We start from the raw sequence: 17,708 nt of genomic DNA, 5'->3' as shown, positions 1-17,708 counted from the left end.
AAATTTTAAATTAAATGTAATAAATCATCGTGTTAATGATTTAGTATATTTTGTATTTAACTTAAGCGGTTTGATGTGGTCACGTACTTTTATCGCGAGCGTGCTTTATTATTCATGATGCGAATATATTCGTCATAAGCGATAGACCATGACGAATATATACGACATAACCACTTAAGCGGTAAAACTTTTTAAACAAATAAACTGTTTCATTTCCAATTGGATACGTATGAAATTCCGCGCGAAACAAATAATCCAACTGTTTGTACATTTTTTCTATTTGCAGAACAAACGCTCTAACACGTAATTAGTTGGTAGAAAAATGTATATATGTGTACTGTAGTAATTTAACTGGGGCTTGTTAGTAAGCCGAGTGAGATTTCGCGAGAAACCGCAAAGCGCATGCAAATAACTCTTCAGGACTGAGCGAACAAACCGGCCAGGATGTTTCGCTAGTTTCCTCCCAGTTTCCGAATACAAACTTTCAACCATATTTTCTTTTACCCTCCTCCTCCTCCTCCTCCCACATTTTCTACACATTAGATATACTTTTCCCATTACATATTACAAAACTAGTCGCATTAAAATAACTACAATTTCCAAACAGTTGCAATCAATGTCATAAAAGAACCGTTACAATATTCATTCAAAATATCTATATAAAAAAATACAATATTTCCAATTATAATAAATCATAATATTGTACTATAAAACAAAAATAGTCATAATCTTAAAAGAAAAATAAATTAAATTGCATATAAAAACCATTAAAACTGCAATTTCTGAACAGTGTGCACTTAATGAGTGTCATAAAAGTACCGTTACCATTTCGATTCCCAATATCTTTGAAATGAAATAATATAAATATTTTCAATATCAATTTTTTCAATCATAAAGGATCATAATAGACTATTATGAAATGAAAACAGACATAATTTTAACAAAAAAATTCCATAGAAAATCTTTAAAACTTCAAATTCGAAATCAAAAAGTGTCATAAAAGAAGCGTTACCTTTATGATTCTCAATATCTTCGAAATGAAACGACATACATTTACTTTTTGTTGAATATTTACGATTATAAAGAAACAGAAAATATTATTATCGAATAAAAAGTAAATTTAAACTTAACATTAAGCAAAAATGACACGAGAGAAAATAGTAACGCTTCTTTTATGACAACTTGCATGTACTTATTCTTCACATTTTTTTATACATAAAAACTGTAATATAAATGGATTAACATAAAATATGATCATCCTCTCTAGATTGTGAATCACTGCGATAAGCCTATCAAGTAATCCGCGTTTGCAGATTGGAAGAACGCGCATTCCTTTGTCACGATGAACACATAAAAGAAGGAATTACCAAATACACAATTATTCTCTTTTTGATTGCAACAACCGCATTGCAGATATCGGGTGCACATGGAGCAGCGGATGAGAGTTTCGAATTTCATCTCTCCAGTTGGGACGACGATAAATTAATTATCGCGACGGCTAATTTCTGTGCGCTTGCTGCAGCCAGATGATCCAAAAACCCGGAGGACCCACGGACGGAAACGGATGACACTTGAATATGCAGCACAGTTGAATTACTTGAACAAAAACTTTTAACTATTTGCCTATCAAATAATTAATCACCAGTTCGAATAGTTTAACTTTGCGAAATTGTCAAATAATTTGATAGTAACAAGTGTTTATCATTTTTTTTTCTGACAGATAGGTGTCACAACTGTCATTTGAAACCTGTCAATTAATTATAATTTTTATTATTCAATTATTTGACATCTGTCAAACACATTTCTTGTCATTACCAACTGTCAAATATAAATCATTATAATATAACACTTATATTTCAAGTAACAAACGTTGCATAACTTTCCAAAATTGTCAAACAATTTGAAAGTGACAAGTGTTTATCATTTTTTTTCTCACAAATAGGTGTCATAGCTGTCATTTGAAACCTGTCAATTAATTATAATTCTTATTATTCAATTATTTGACATCTGGCAACTGTCAATTATCTTTCTTGTCATTACCAACTGTCAAATATAAATCATTATATATCGGAAATTGTCAAATAATTAATTTGGTACGAAAATAGGTAGTTTTTATTGTTTATTTTTTAATTGCATGTAACAATTGAACAAAAAAAAATAAACAATTACGTTTCGCGTCTGCAGTAATAAAAGTAAGGTGTAATCAGGGTAATTTGTATTCATTAAAATGAATTGAAGGCATGCTGATGTTCGTGGAAAAGAATAGAGAGAGAGATGCGGTAATTTGTGGAATGGAAATGAGGAGGAAAAAATAAACATGCAACAATTTTCCAACGAAATTTTTTCGAGCATGCTGATTAATACATGAATAATTGAATCATTTGCACAGCCTGGAACCGTATGCAGATTCATCAACGTTAATTGCTTTCCTCCCTACAATTTTTTTTTATTAACCCATTTTTTGTAATTATTATTATACCCTTCCATACCACATTTAAATTTCAACTAAAGTTTTACGGTCTCGCAACATTAATTTTTAAACGAATCTTCTTAAAAAATAATTACAAACAATACCATGTAATTATTTACAATTATTATTTATGTACAAGTATTATTGATTTGACAATAAGTGAAAGAAAAAAAAATTAACAAAAAAGTTGACATAAGTCAACTGTCAACTATCTTTTTTTCTTGTTATTACCAACTGACAAAATAAAATGAAACTATAACACTTACATTTCAAAGTTTATACATAATTTCAAACTTGAAGAATAGACTAAATTAATACAAATTTCATCAGAACGAATACATATTTCAACAGAAGATATACATTTACTTGTTTCTAGCAATTTTCAAGCTATTCAATACAATATTCAATATTTTTTTTTATAAATATATTTTCATCATTATTTCCAGTGATTAAGTACAAACAATTTTTTCTAATTGAAATAATAAATACTAACGCAATTATTGATTTATTAACACTGAACACAAAATTTATTATTTCTTAACTAGTTATATTTCCTTTCATCATTATTTTTCGTGACTCTGCAAACAAAACTATTTTTTCTAATTACAATAAATTTGAAACATGATTTCAATTGTCATAATTTATTTTTCTTTGTTATTTTCAACGGAAATATAGTAATCAGTTATTTAATTTTTCTGATACACAAGTGTCAACGTTTCAATTGACAGCTGTCAACTGTCATTTTTTTAAAATTTTCTTGTCATTACCAACTGTCATTTAAAATCTGTCAAATAAAGTGTTGATACTATAACACTTAAATTTATCTAAACTATTTCAATTGAATCTTCTTGATAATGTATCATAACTCTGATGTAGCTTAAACTATATGAAATATTTACATTGCGAATCGATTGAATGATTTTTTTTTTTGTATGATTGATCGTGCAAACAACGGATGAATTCGTGATTTATTAACGGAAATTTAATTAAATCGACGCCTCTCCCTCATATTTCTCTCTCACGACTCCTCTAATTTTTTTTTGGTCATTCATTCCGCAAAACGTTGGCAGTGCCAAAAAGCGCAAAACAAACAAAGGATGCACGCACACATACACACATACACACAAAAAAGGAACTAGGGAAAGGCTAGGAGGATCGATGGGGGAGGATTTCAGGATTAGAGTGGAATTATTTAGAGGTGTAAGATCCATCGACCACTCGCAAAATCCCAAATCCTTCTCTCACTCACTCATTCCACCCTCGAAAAACGGAGGGTGGCCTAATGCGACCCGAATTTGGCACGGATTTTCGCATGCGCCACCGCCGCCGCCGCCCCCATTAAAAACGATATCTCCACACACTCCGAGGGATGAAATGGTGATGACGAACAAAAAAAAAATGTTTCTAGAAGAAAGAAAATTTATAGGAGGAAAAAGCATAGAAAGAAAAATCCATTTCGCACTATTTACATTTACACACTCAACAAAGAGAAAGAAGACATATTTTCATCGTTTCAATTTTCTGCATCCTATTTCGAAATGCGAGCGATTCATTGATTCCCCCCAGCAGCAGCAAAAGCAGTTCGTATATGTGTGTGTAAAGAGGAATTGGGGGGAAGGAAGAGAAATAACGATGTGTGCACGGAATCTCTGACAGCTAAATTTAGAGGTTTTCTCGACCAGACGTCCAAAGATAAATAAACACGAGCGTCGGAGAGTTTTTTGCACAAGAAATTAACAAGAGCAAAAATATTATTATTATTATTAATCATAACCGCATAAAGCAAACACAAAATAAATGAGAAACAATTGATTACATTGTTAATGCTTCAACTATTGAATTTTTCTGACAAATAGCTGTCAACTGTCATATTTAAATCATATCATTACCAACTGTCATTTGAAAACTATCATATCTAAGAAAGTATTCTGACAGCTAGGTCAGTATATCATTACCAATTGTCATTTAAATCCTTATTTATATAATTTAAGCCACAGGTTTCCAAGGTTGAGATTGCTGCGTCTCCCTTTTACAAAAATATAAGGATGAAAATTGTAATTCTAATTTTTCTGACAAATAGCTGTCAACTGTCATATTTAAATCATATCATACCAACTGTCATTTGAAAATTAACATATCTAAGAAAGTATTCTAATAGCTAGGTCACTATATCATTACCAACTGTCATTTAAATCTTTATTTATATAATCTAAACCAAAGGTTTCCAAAGTTAAGATTGCTGCGTCTCCCTTTTACAAAAATATAAGGATGAAAATTGTAATTCTAATTTTTCTGACAAATAGCTGTCAACTGTCATATTTAAATCATATCATACCAACTGTCATTTGAAAACTATCATATCTAAGAAAGTATTCTGACAGCTAGGTCACTATATAATTACCAATTGTCATTTAAATCCTTATTTATATAATCTAAACCAAAGGTTTCCAAAGTTGAGATTGCTGCGTCCCCCTTTTACAAAAATATAAGGATGAAAATTGTAATTCTAATTTTACTGACAAATAGCTGTCAACTGTCATATTTAAATCATATCATTACCAACTGTCATTTGAAAACTATCATATCTAAGAAAGTATTCTGACAGCTAGGTCACTATATCATTACCAACTGTCATTTAAATCCTTATTTATATAATTTAAACCAAAGTGATGAAAATTGTAATTCTAATAATTTTTTGATCAATACTAAAAAAAAACTATTTTTCTTTTGATTCATTTTCTACAATTACTTAATATATTCATTAATAAAAGTTTTTTAACCAAATTACTTGAATATGTTATAAAATTGCTTTCAGTTCATCAATTAATTTTTGTTTCATCAAAAACTTGAATATAAATTACGAAATTAACTGCAGTCAACATAATAATAAATCAGCAGACTAGAACTGTCATTTACGTGAATAAGCAAACAATTCCAAGTTGTTGGTGTGATATTTCTCTTGGAAATGATTGTTTGTCTATGGCGGAACACGTAAATACACGGAAGATGTGAATACAGAAAATTTAATAAAAATCTGAGGTCAGATCAAAGTGTGTTTGTTATTCAGAGAAAACAAACTTAATTAAATAAAGAAATATTTGCTTCTGGCTAAGCTACTAGATGCATGCATACAGCATAACATTGGGTTTATTTGCATTGAGAATGTTTATGTTGCAGCCGGGCGCGATAATATTTGTCGTCGTAATTTATCCGTCGATCTTCAATTGGGGGAGAAGAGAAAGATAGACACGGAAAGAAATAGAGAGAAAGAGAGAGAGAGAGGAGCCTGTTTATTGTTGTGCATGCCTCAAAGACCTTGGGATCAATAACGACATCAACTGATGCAAGTCTGTGCTTCTTCTTTATTTGTTTGCGCTTCTAATGCACGCCACGATTAATAAAAAAAAAAGTTTATTTCTCTGGGCAGCGCATAAATCTAATAATACGACGGAGCAGATCAATTAAGAATACTTAATAGTATCGATGTCGTGATTGTACGGAATGCATTCAATCTGCTTTAATTGGTCGAGATGTAATTGAATCGAGACAGCTGATTGGGTACAAACAATCCAAAGTTGTATTTAAATTGACGTATACGTCAAATTTGTTGACAGTTGTAATTGAGTACAAACAATGGAAAGTTGTATTTAAATTGACAGTTACGTCAAATTTGTTGACAGATATTCTAATGCCACGATTATTATAATTTTACTAATTTGTTCGTTAGGTAATGATTAAATCTAATAATAAGAGAAAACGTATTAATTAAGAATAAATGTTATTATCATTGATAAACTTTGTATTGTATTTGGATGGGACGTAATTGAATCAAGACAGCTGATTGGGTACAAACAATCGAAAGTTGTATTTAAATTGACGTATACGTCAAATTCGTTGACAGTTGTAATTGAGTACAAACAATGGAATATTGTATTTAAATTGACAGTTACGTCAAATTTGTTGACAGTTATTCTAGTGTCACGATAATTATAAATATTTAATTAGTTCGGTAATGCTTAAATCTAATAATATGTCGAAGCATATTAATTAAGAATTAATGTAATTATCATTAATAAGAGTTGAGTTGCGTTGAATTCGAATAGATGTAATTGAATCGAGATTGAATGGGTACAAACAATCGAAAGTTGTATTTAAATTGACGTATACGTCAAATTTGTTGACAGTTGTAATTGAGTATAAACAATGGAAAATTGTATTTAAATTGACATTTATGTCAAATTTGTTGACAGTTATTCTTATGCCACGATTATAATAATTTTATTAATTTGTTCAGTAGTGATTAAATCTAATAATAAGTCGAAGCGTATTAATTAAGAAGTAATGTTATTATCATTAATAAGAGTTGAGTTGTGTTGAATTCGAATAGATGTAATTGCATCGAGACAGCTGATTGAGTACAAACAATCGAAAGTATTTAAATTTACAGTTACGTCAAATTTGTTGACAGATATTCTAATGCCAAGATTATTATATTTTTTTCGGTAATGATTAAATTTAATAATAAGAGAAAGCGTATGAATTAAGACTGACTGTTATTATCATTGATAAACTTTGTATTGTATTTGGATGGGAGGTAATTGAATCAAGACAGCTGATAAAGTATTATAAACAATTGAAAGTTGTATTTAAATTGACATATACGTCAAATTTGTTGACAGTTATAATTGAGTACAAACAATGGAAAGTTTTATTTAAATTGACATTTACGTCAAATTTGTTGACAGTTATTCCAATGCCACGATTATTATAATTTTATTAATTTGTTCGGTAATGCTTAAATAAAATAATAAGTCGTAAACTTTGTATTGTATTTGGATGGAAGGTAATTGAATCAAGACAGCTGATTAAGTATTATAAACAATCGAGATTTGTATTTAAATTGACAGTAACGTCAAATTTGTTGACAGTTATTCTTATGCCACGATTATAATAATTTTATTAATTTGTTCAGTAGTGATTAAATCTAATAATAAGTCGAAACATATTAATTAAGAATTTATGTAATTATCATTAATAAGAGTTGAGTTGCGTTGAATTCGAATAGATGTAATTGAACGACACAGCTGATTGAGTACAAACAATCAAAAGTATTTAAATTGACATTTATGTCAAATTTTTTGACAGTTGTAATTGAGTACAAACAATGGAAAATTGTATTGTATTTGGATGGGAGGTAATTGAATCAAGACAGCTGATTGGGTATAAACAATCGAAAGTTGTATTTAAATTGACATATAGGTCAAATTTGTTGACAGTTGTAATTGACTATAAACAATGGAAAATTGTATTTAAGTTGACATTTATGTCAAATTTGTTGACAGTTATTCTTATGCCACGATTATAATAATTTTATTAATTTGTTCAGTAGTGATTAAATCTAATAATAAGTCGAAGCGTATTAATTAAGAAGTAATGTTATTATCATTAATAAGAGTTGAGTTGTGTTGAATTCGAATAGATGTAATTGCATCGAGACAGCTGATTGAGTACAAACAATCGAAAGTATTTAAATTTACAGTTACGTCAAATTTGTTGACAGGTATTCTAATGCCAAGATTATTATAATTTTTTCGGTAATGATTAAATTTAATAATAAGAGAAAGCGTATGAATTAAGACTGACTGTTATTATCATTGATAAACTTTGTATTGTATTTAGATGGGAGGTAATTGAATCAAGACAGCTGATAAAGTATTATAAACAATCGAAAGTTGTATTTAAATTGACATATACGTCAAATTTGTTGACAGTTATAATTGAGTACAAACAATGGAAAGTTTTATTTAAATTGACAATTATGTCAAATATGTTGACAGTTATTCTAGTGTCACGATAATTATAAATATTTAATTTGTTCGGTAATGCATAAATCTAATAATAAGACGAAGCGTATTAATTAAGAAGTAATGTTATTATCATTGATAAACCTTGAGTTGCGTTGAATTGGACGGGAGGATCGAAACAGCTGATTGGGTACAAACAATCAAAAGTATTCAAATTGACAGTTACGTCAAATTTGTTGACAGTTATTCTAATGCCACAATTATAATAATTTTACTAATTTGTTCAGTATTGATTAAATCTAATAATAAGAGAAAGCGTATTAATTAAGAATGAATGTTATTATCATTGATAAACTTTGTATTGTATTTGGATGGGAGGTAATTGAATCAATACAGCTGATCAAGTATATAAACAATCAAAAGTTCTATTTAAATTGACATATACGTCAAATTTGTTGACAGTTGTAATTGAGTACAAACAATGGAAAGTTGTATTTAAATTGACATTTACGTCAAATTTGTTGACAGTTATTCCAATGCCACGATTATTATAATTTTATTAATTTGTTTGGTAATGCTTAAATAAAATAATAAGTTGTAAACTTTGTCTTGTATTTGGATGGAAGGTAATTGAATCAAGACAGCTGATTAAGTATTATAAACAATCGAGAGTTGTATTTAAATTGACAGTAACGTCAAATTTGTTGACAGTTATTCTAACGGCACGATTATTATAATTTTATTAATTTATTCGGTAATGCTTAAATCTGATAATAAGTCGAAGCGTATTAATTAAGAAGTAATGTTATTATCATTAATAAGAGTTGAGTTGCGTTGAATTCGAATAGATGTAATTGAATCGAAACAGCTGATTGGGTACAAACAATCAAAAGTATTTAAATTGACATTTACGTCAAATTTGTTGACAGTTATTCTAATGGCACGATTATTATAATTTTATTAATTTTTTCTAATAATAAGTCGAAGCGTATTAATTAAGAATGAATGTTATTATCATTGATTAACTTTGTATTATATTTGGATGGAAAGTAATTGAATCAAGACAGCTGATCAAGTATTATAAACAATCGAAAGTTGTATTTAAATGGACGTTTACGTCAAATTTGTTGACAGTTATCTTAATTGGTTTGCGGACGCACCTTTATCCTGGAAGAGCTGCTGGTAATTGGAGAGGTGGTTCTCGTCCAGCCAGAGGGCGACTTCGTGTCCGCCGTTCGCGGTCTTCAACGGTAACGCCCACAACCACACGGCCAACCTCATCAGGCATATCGCACTTGCCAGGAGCAGCGAGGAGAGAAGGACCACTTTGGCACCGCACCGCGACATCATCAACTTCTACCATCCAGAAACCATCACTTAACCATCATCGCTTATTCCTTCCTAATAATCCCCCTAAGCGAACCGGCGGCGTCCGGCACACATTTTTTCACGCACCCTGCCTGTCACCTGTCATTTGACGGAGGCGTTTTACACCACCACGGATGGCGCTGCAAACCACGCACACAATTATGCAACCAATACAACTTGCAACGCAAATAAAACTAACAACATTCCACACCAAGAGAAAAAAAAACACTGATTATTAAAAAACAATCGTTATTTGAAACAAGATTGAAGTGCTGCCATCTAACAGTCGCGGTAAATATTAAATTTTGAAAGAGCGTCTCCATTGATTGATTGGATACAAACAAATAGTTGTTTGTAATCAGAAAGAATGGAACGCAAAGATGCGAGGATCGTCAGCGAAAAGGAATCCCCGTATTCGGGTTACGTTATCATGGAGGATCTTGCGGAGAAGCTGAAGAATTTGGGTTACGATCGTGAATCGCCGAAGATGAAACCCATCCACAAGTAAATTAACCTTCTAATTATCTCAACATCATTAATTACATTCGATTAACTTGCAGGCATTACTTCATGGTGCAGAAGAACCCAGGGGAGCAGTTCTATTTGTTCTCCTCGTTGGCGGCGTGGCTGATCAGGAAAAGCGGGAAGAGTTTCGAGCAGCCCCAGGAGTTCGACGATCCGAACACCACGATTGCCAACATCCTGGACGTCGTCAGAAACGATGTGAGTTTACAATCAGTTTTATTTGATTTAGATAATATTATGGTTTTTATATTGAAGGGTTTAGTATTGGAATTTGCGCCTAATAAACTGAAGCAAGGATACGGAGATCACGTTGTCTTCATTTTGGATCATCTGGCTGACGTCGCTTTGGAACACGAAGGATTCCAATGGAAAAGAGCTAAACCTTCTGCGGAAACCGAAGAGGAAGCCGAGATGATCGAGGATGAATCCGAGTTGGTTTTGGATCGCGTCGAGGAGGAGATGATGGCCTATTATTCCGACGACGAAGATGATCCGTACGTCTTCAACGTGGATGCGGCGCCCGCAAAGAAATCCGAAGTCTTTGAAATCAACACGAATATTAACGAGGAGGAATGGAAATTGGAGTTGGAGCGAGTGTTACCGCAACTTAAGGTTACCATCAGCAACAGCAGTAGAGATTGGAGGTCGCATTTAGATCAGATGAAGCAGTACCGTACCACGATTGATCAGACGTTCTTCAGCACGAAGAACAATTTGGATAAGTTGCACAAGAATATCTCAGTGGCCGTGGAAAAAATCGGCAATCGCGAGAAGTATCTGAATAGGGAATTGGACGCCGTTCTGGACGAGTACAGGTTGCTTCAAGATCAATTATCGAAGGTGACGGATAATTACAGGAACATTAGCGGCGGAGTGACGGAGAGGAATCGGGATTTGGAGCAGCTCTCTGTTCGGTTGGAGTCTGTGAAACAGGAGATGGAGCAGAGGGGAAGTTCAATGACAGATGGAAGTCAGCTTTTGTTTAATTGCCGTGTTTTTTGTTTTTGATTAATTTTTGTTTTTGTTTTTCAGCGCCTCTCGTTAAAATAAAGAAGGGGATCAGCCAGATTAAAGCGCAGATTACGAAGATGGATATACGCATCGGCGTTTTGCAATGTTTGCTTTTGCAGTCGAAAATCCAGGAGAAAAAGTTGCTGGAGGACGATCTCGGACAAACGATTCATGCGTTTTGATAATTGTAATTTTGTAATTTATTAATTTTAAGAGTGACACGGTTTCAAATCTGAACAACATTATCAATTTCATGATATATTCTAGTTGAAATAAATCAAAGGAGGCATGGAAACAAAAGTAGCCAATCTCGATGAGTTTGTAGAAACGACCAATCAAAATGCGAAGTGTATGCAGTGTAAATAAATAAAATAACCAATCAGGAACTACAGAAGAAGAAAAAATAACAATCCCAACTACGAATAAAGATAGGAAAGGAAACAACCAATTATAATGGCAATAGTTTTTGTTTGCGTCTATGGAAATTTTGGTAAACACAAAAAATACAATGAAAGATAATAAATCAGCAGCCAATAAAAACTGACGAATTACAGAAGTTGTAAAAAAAGGGACAACCAATGCGTGCAAAGATAAATAAACAACCAATAAAAAAACAGTTGAATGCTACCAATAACCTTAGAGTAAATTGAGATTGGTATATGAATTGTCGAATAATGGGCGTTTCTATTATATATTATGTTAGTTTCTTTAATTTTTATAAAATCAATTAAATATAAAGTTGGTAATTGGTAATCAAATTATGATTGTGAATACTAAAATTGTATGTGTGGTTGCATATGTTGCGTGATTGCGTGTTCGTTTCAGAATTGCGTAATATCAATAATTGGATTAAATTCGATTAATTCAAATCTGCGATCGAATAATTCATTTGTGATGTTTTTAATTACAAATTTGTTTGTTTCTTGTTGGTGATGTTGAGGTTTCGGCGGATGGATTTTGCGCCATCTGTGAGGTGACGTTTCGGTTTTTTTTTGTTTTTTGGTGCGAGTACAGAACAGCGATCGCGCCGGGTCCCAGGAGCAGGATTAATGAGCCGAGTGTCGACATCGTCGGCAGAAGTCGGGTCGGTGTGGAGCGGATAGGTGTAAAACGTGCAGAGAAACGACCGACAAAATGGTACCGTCTGACCGGCCGAAACGGTGGGCCGATAAGCTTCGTCGCGAGGAGTAAGGAGGGTTGTTTGCTATCACAGCAGGGATACCACATAAATCCCCCTAGGCGGGAATAAAGACAGAGATAGATAGATATAGAGTGATAGAGACGGAGAGTGCGTGCTGGCGAGAGAAGGAAGGAGACGGAGATAGGGGGTTGATATAGGTGGTGTGCGCGCCGGTTTTGTGTGTGTGAGTGAGAGAGATAGGGAGGCTGGAAGTTGAGGTTTCTCCCCCCAGGTGGACTGAAAGGGGGGTTGGTCGGGTGTCGGTTGTTGCGTTCGCACAGGTGATTCCGCGACGGTGCAGAGAGCGGCGAAGAGAGGAGTGAGAGCAGCAGAGGTGCGGGTGGTACAACTAGCAGGAGGCAGCAGCAAGCAAGCAGAAGGGGACAAGTGTCGCGATCTTCGATATGCAAGTGTCGTTGTTTATTGTTTGTTGGCGAAAACTGTAGTCGGGTCGGGTCGGATCCGGGATCCGGAGAACAAGGGTTCGAAATAAGAAGGGTTCGTATCACAGTCAATCTGCCAGAGTCGGTGTCGAAGGAGAGAACGATGTCGGGTCGAACGAGCACCAGCAGCGGTTCCGCGGCGGCGGCAGCAGCAGCAGCCGCCTCCTCCTCCTCCACCGGCCCATGGGGTGCAGCTGCAGGGAACGCCGTCTCGCTGCGATCCTTGGAGGTGCCGCAACCCCTGCAGGACGGAGAGAAGTTCATCAAATGGGACGAGGTGAGAGCAAGCGACTGAGATGCGTCGTCCCGGGGATGACAACCGCCTCCCTCGACGCTCATTACATAATAATTACGTGCATTACTCTTGGCCTACCCCCCTCGTTTAGGGTTGCCAACCTGCTCTCATAATAATCCATCCCCCTCCTCCACACACACACATACACGCAACTTTATCAGCATCCACAATACCGCGATAACCAATCAAATCAGGAAATCGCTGCAGGATTTACAACTACTACACAATGTTATCGATAATCACCACTTATCTAACAAATAACTACTCGATCCGCAAATGTTATTAATGCAAATAATAAATATTTATTAAGTCACTTCCTCTCAAATAGGAAAAACAAAATTAAGACATTTCCTTAATTTGATAACAAATGAAACACATATTTACTAAATTTTAATTAATAAATAGTTCAAATGATTATTTCGTTTGATACAAAATTACATTTTGTATAGAAATGTCCGAAGAATCGTCATCCGGTAGTTCAAATGATTAATTAATTTAGTACAAAATTGTACATAAATATGAACTAAATTTCAATCAACAAATTAATCTTTGTTTGAATACATTTTTGTTGAAATATTTAATTTATTTAGTCTAAAATTAAACATAAATCCAAATTACATTTTAGTCAATATATTAATCTCTTTTAATACAATATTGTTAATATTTTGGATAGAAATGTCAGAAGAATTTTCATTCAGTAGTTCAAATGATCAATTAATTTAGTACAAAATTGAACAGAAATACGAACTAAATTTCAATCAACAAATTAATCTTTATTTAAATACATTTTTGTTAATATTTCGAATATAAATATCAGAAAAAAACTTCATCCGGTAGTTCAAATGATTAATGTATTTAGTCTAAAATTAAACATAAATCAGAATTAAATTTTAGTCAATATATTTCTTTTTTAATACAATTTTGTTAACATTTTGTATAGAAATGTCCGAAGAATCGTCATCCGGTAGTTCAAATGATCAATTAATTTAGTACAAAATTGAACATAAATACGAACTAAATTTCAATCAACAAATTAATCTTTGTTTAATTACATTTTGGATAGAAATATCCCAAAGCTTTTTATCTATTACTTCAAATGTTTAATTTATTTAGTCTAAAATTAAACATAAATCAGAATTAAATTTTAGTCAATACATTATTTTTTTTAATACAATTTTGTTAACATTTTGGATAGAAATATCCGAAGAATTTGCATCCAGTAGTTCAAATGATCAATTAATTTAGTACAAAATTGAACATAAATACGAACTAAATTTCAATCAACAAATTAATCTTTGTTTAAATATATTTTTGTTAATATTATCCGAATTAAATTTTAGTCAACATATATTAATCTTTTTTTTAATACATTTTTGTTAATATTTTGGATAGAAATATTCCAAAGCTTTTCATCAAGTAGTTCAAATGTTTAATTCATTTAGTCTAAAATTAAACATAAATCCGAATTAAATTTTAGTTAACATATATTAATCTTTTTTTTAATACAATTTTGTTAAAATTTTGGATAGAAATATCCCAAAGCTTTTTATATCTATTTGTTCAAATGTTTAATTTATTTGGTCAAAAATTAAACATAAATACGTATTAAATTTTAGTCAACATATTAATCTCTGTTTTTAATACAATTTTGTTAACATTTTGGATAGAAATATCAGAAAAAGTTTTAATCTAGTAGTTCAAATGATTCATTAATTAGTTTTAAAATTGAACATAAATGCGAAATAAATTTCAGTCAACAAACTAATCTTTGTTTGAATACATTTTTGTTAAAATTTTGGGTAGAAATATAAGAAAAAAATTCATTCAGTAGTTCAAATGATTAATTTCAAAAACATAAATCCGAACTAAATTACAGTCAACAAATTAATATTTGTTTAAATAGATTTTTGTTAATATTTTGGATCGAAATATCAGAATAGTTTTCATCTAGTAGGTCAAATGATTTATTAATTAGTTTTAAAATTGAACGTAAATTCGAATTCATTTCATTTTTTCGTTAAAACGGTCTAAATTTAATTAATTTTATTCTCACAGAACAATTGTTAAGCTTATTTACACTAATTTAATAATTAATTATATATTTATTTTAAAGAACAATGGAAAATCCTGAAATTTCACAAATTTCATTTAGTAAATCAATTTAAAGACGAGGAATACTGCACAAGAGTTACATTTCTTAATTAAAATTCAATTAGTTTTGTGGAAGCAGCGAGAACAATATATTATACATTGTATTTCGTAAATTGTTCGAAAAAAAAACAGTTTGGTAAAAGTTTCTTGAGTATGGTACATGGAGGAACACTGAGCTTGTAAAAAGCAATTACGCGCAGAACGAAAACGAGGAAAACTTACAAGAACTACATTCGATGCATCCAATCATCGAGTAATTGAGTGCGAGTGTTTCAGAATGTTAATAAGGGTCTTCTCGCAATGAAACCCGTGTATATGCGCCATAAACGTGCAGTTAAGATTCACGTTTATTGACGCAATTCGCTTCAGGAAATTTCAGTGATTTTACAAGCCAATTTATTAATCATATTTGTATGAATATACTATAAATAAGTTAATTTCATAAAATATGGGTATACAAATTTGTTAGTCTCATATTCTTTGTACGATCGATTTTCTGTCGAATAACTTGTTGTAATTGACGTGCACATGGGTGAGGGGGGGATGGAGGGTGAGCGGTGGTTGGAACATAAAGTCGTAGATGTGCTGACAATTAATCAATTTTCAGCAGAAGCTCTGCGCCCACATTACAACGAATTACGGTTTCGTTTAAAGCCAAGAAATATCAATCCGTGTCTCCTCGTAATTGCCTATTACATCCGGCTGTCTTCATCGCCTAATTAACATGTCTACAACATTGTCATCTGCACGTTCTTGTTGCATCGAGCATAGATGAGATAGACAGAAATAATACGTTAAGTCTACATGATTTATTCGGATTGCGGACATAATTCAGTTCGCGAGATAAAACATTTAATTAATATTCTCTTAATTAGAATTATTTAGGGAAAAAACACGCATTTATTAGATTATTGAACGCATACAATATTGAAATATAATCTGTATTTGTTTTTTTGTTAGGTACGTACACACTACTTTCAAATACATAATTAATTGGAAGCAAGTAAATGTAATTTGTTTTTTTTTTTTAAGTTGGTACACTTTGGTACAATAATATGTTGGTACAATAATATGTAATTACGTAACTTGAAAAGTATGTCACTTGTCAAACACAACTGCACATACACAACTAATCATAAGGAACTAATTTTGGTGTAATTAATTATTTAAGTTTGGTATTATTATTTCAGATGCTAATTTAAGGATTTACTGTCAACACATTGATCATATTTCATGTTTTAAATCAATTTGACACATAAGTAATTAATGACAGCTGTCATTTAAAATTTACTGTCAAAACTGTCATTTGTTAATAGAAGGTGCATGAAACTCACATATTATTATTTGTTTAAACTCTTTGTGATTAAAATAATTGTAATTAAGAATTTTTACAATTCTTATTACTTTTACTATTAATTGAAACACTAAAATTTTAATTTTTTGAATAATAATGACACATGGGCATATTAAAATTTATTTGTTTTAATAAACTAAACTTTGATTTCGTGTGTCATTTTTATTAAGGCATTAACTTTTGAAATAAATTTTCAAAATCTCAATAATTATTTGTCTACATTTTTTATGAGAAATAAACAAAGCAGGAAAAACTGGTTCAGGTGTTAAAATTTTATACTATCAAGCAACAGTAGATAAACAAATTATTACTGACATTTATTTATAAACGTTATAATTATTGGAAAATTTTACGTGACTAGATCAAGTTTAATCAATTCAAATTGAACCTAACCTTATGTAATTTTCCATTTTATGTTGACAAATGAAGCCACAATTTGAACTTAACCTTAAGTTAAACTTCAATGCAAGTTTAACCAATCTAACCTAACTTTTATTATGTTTTGATAAGTATCGTGTAACATTTAGGACAATTACATAAATACGAAATTCTACTTGAACATATGGGTGTAGGAAAATGAACATTTTATTTGATTGTTTGTTAAAGATATTACTTGGCAAGTACCGCGTAGTTAGCAGTGAATAGAGATAAAGAATGTATTTTTCTTCTTGAAATTTAAATGTAAGATTGGTAACCGCATGTAAAACAGCCTTAACTGCTCCATTTATTGCCGTTGCGATATTTCGTCTCGCGTTCGCAGGTAGAATGTTATGTGTAGAGTAGGAGAAACATCCACTTGTTCTCTGTTTTCCTTCCTTACTTTCTTTCCTTGGGAATGCATAATTCATTTTGGGAATTAATTCGCGGAGAGTGGATAGACGCAACAGTTTTCGGAATGAAAATATTTCCGGCGATGGAAAACGAGCGAGCCTACAAAACCAAACCCCTCATATTCTTCGTCTTCGGCTGAGTAATGGGAAACGTATTCAAATTGAAATTTTCAGCGCGGCGCGAGTCTAGTTTGCGTTTCGACAAGGATGGCAGCAACAAGCCCTTAAAAAAAAGACCACCCTTTACTCTTCCTCCTTCTCTACATTCTCCCTCCCC

At 31.9% G+C, this 17,708-nt stretch overlaps 3 protein-coding genes across 6 annotated transcripts in view; 2 read left to right on the top strand and 1 right to left on the bottom strand.

Moving 5' to 3' along the window:
• LOC108558942 (apoptosis-resistant E3 ubiquitin protein ligase 1) overlaps positions 1-9,724 on the bottom strand; it is a 31,281-nt gene extending 21,557 nt beyond the window's left edge. The window contains exon 1 of one of the 2 annotated variants that reach the window (XM_017916037.1): positions 9,435-9,724. In XM_017916037.1, coding sequence (XP_017771526.1) covers positions 9,435-9,624 — 190 coding nt within the window. In that variant the 5' untranslated portion in view covers positions 9,625-9,724. The remainder of the gene's footprint in view (positions 1-9,434) is intronic. The other variant, XM_017916038.1, reaches the window with a different exon arrangement.
• A 143-nt stretch (positions 9,725-9,867) lies between these two features.
• On the top strand, positions 9,868-11,948 carry LOC108558945 (intraflagellar transport protein 57 homolog). 3 transcript variants are annotated; one of them, XM_017916044.1, is made up of 5 exons: positions 9,868-10,146; positions 10,203-10,365; positions 10,420-11,137; positions 11,200-11,365; positions 11,446-11,948. In XM_017916044.1, the coding sequence occupies exons 1-4, from the start codon at positions 10,010-10,012 to the stop codon at positions 11,358-11,360; spliced, it is 1,179 nt and encodes a 392-aa protein (XP_017771533.1). In that variant the 5' UTR covers positions 9,868-10,009; the 3' UTR covers positions 11,361-11,365; positions 11,446-11,948. The 3 variants fall into 3 exon arrangements, with proteins under 3 accessions (XP_017771533.1, XP_017771532.1, XP_017771534.1); XM_017916043.1 differs by having other exon boundaries at positions 11,200-11,947; XM_017916045.1 differs by having other exon boundaries at positions 10,423-11,137; positions 11,200-11,946.
• Positions 11,949-11,972: 24 nt separating this feature from the next.
• LOC108558941 (1-phosphatidylinositol 4,5-bisphosphate phosphodiesterase classes I and II) overlaps positions 11,973-17,708 on the top strand; it is a 37,841-nt gene continuing 32,105 nt past the window's right edge. The window contains exon 1 of the mRNA XM_017916036.1: positions 11,973-13,078. Coding sequence (XP_017771525.1) covers positions 12,905-13,078 — 174 coding nt within the window. The 5' untranslated portion in view covers positions 11,973-12,904. The remainder of the gene's footprint in view (positions 13,079-17,708) is intronic.

The sequence above is a fragment of the Nicrophorus vespilloides genome, unplaced genomic scaffold (assembly GCF_001412225.1).
Source record: "Nicrophorus vespilloides isolate i.1.1-1 unplaced genomic scaffold, Nicve_v1.0, whole genome shotgun sequence".
Classification (NCBI taxonomy): Eukaryota; Metazoa; Arthropoda; class Insecta; order Coleoptera; family Silphidae; genus Nicrophorus; species Nicrophorus vespilloides.
The sequence above is the reverse complement of the archived record's forward strand: the minus strand, read 5'-3'. Positions and strand labels throughout refer to the sequence as shown.

Excerpts from the sequence above, each read along its gene's own strand:
- LOC108558945 (XM_017916044.1), top strand. The coding sequence starts at position 10,010 with ATGGAACGCAAAGATGCGAGGATCGTCAGCGAAAAGGAATCCCCGTAT. Across the intron at positions 10,147-10,202 it reads AAGATGAAACCCATCCACAA|GCATTACTTCATGGTGCAGA; the intron begins GTAAATTAACCT and ends ATTAACTTGCAG. Across the intron at positions 10,366-10,419 it reads TGGACGTCGTCAGAAACGAT|AAGGGTTTAGTATTGGAATT; the intron begins GTGAGTTTACAA and ends GTTTTTATATTG.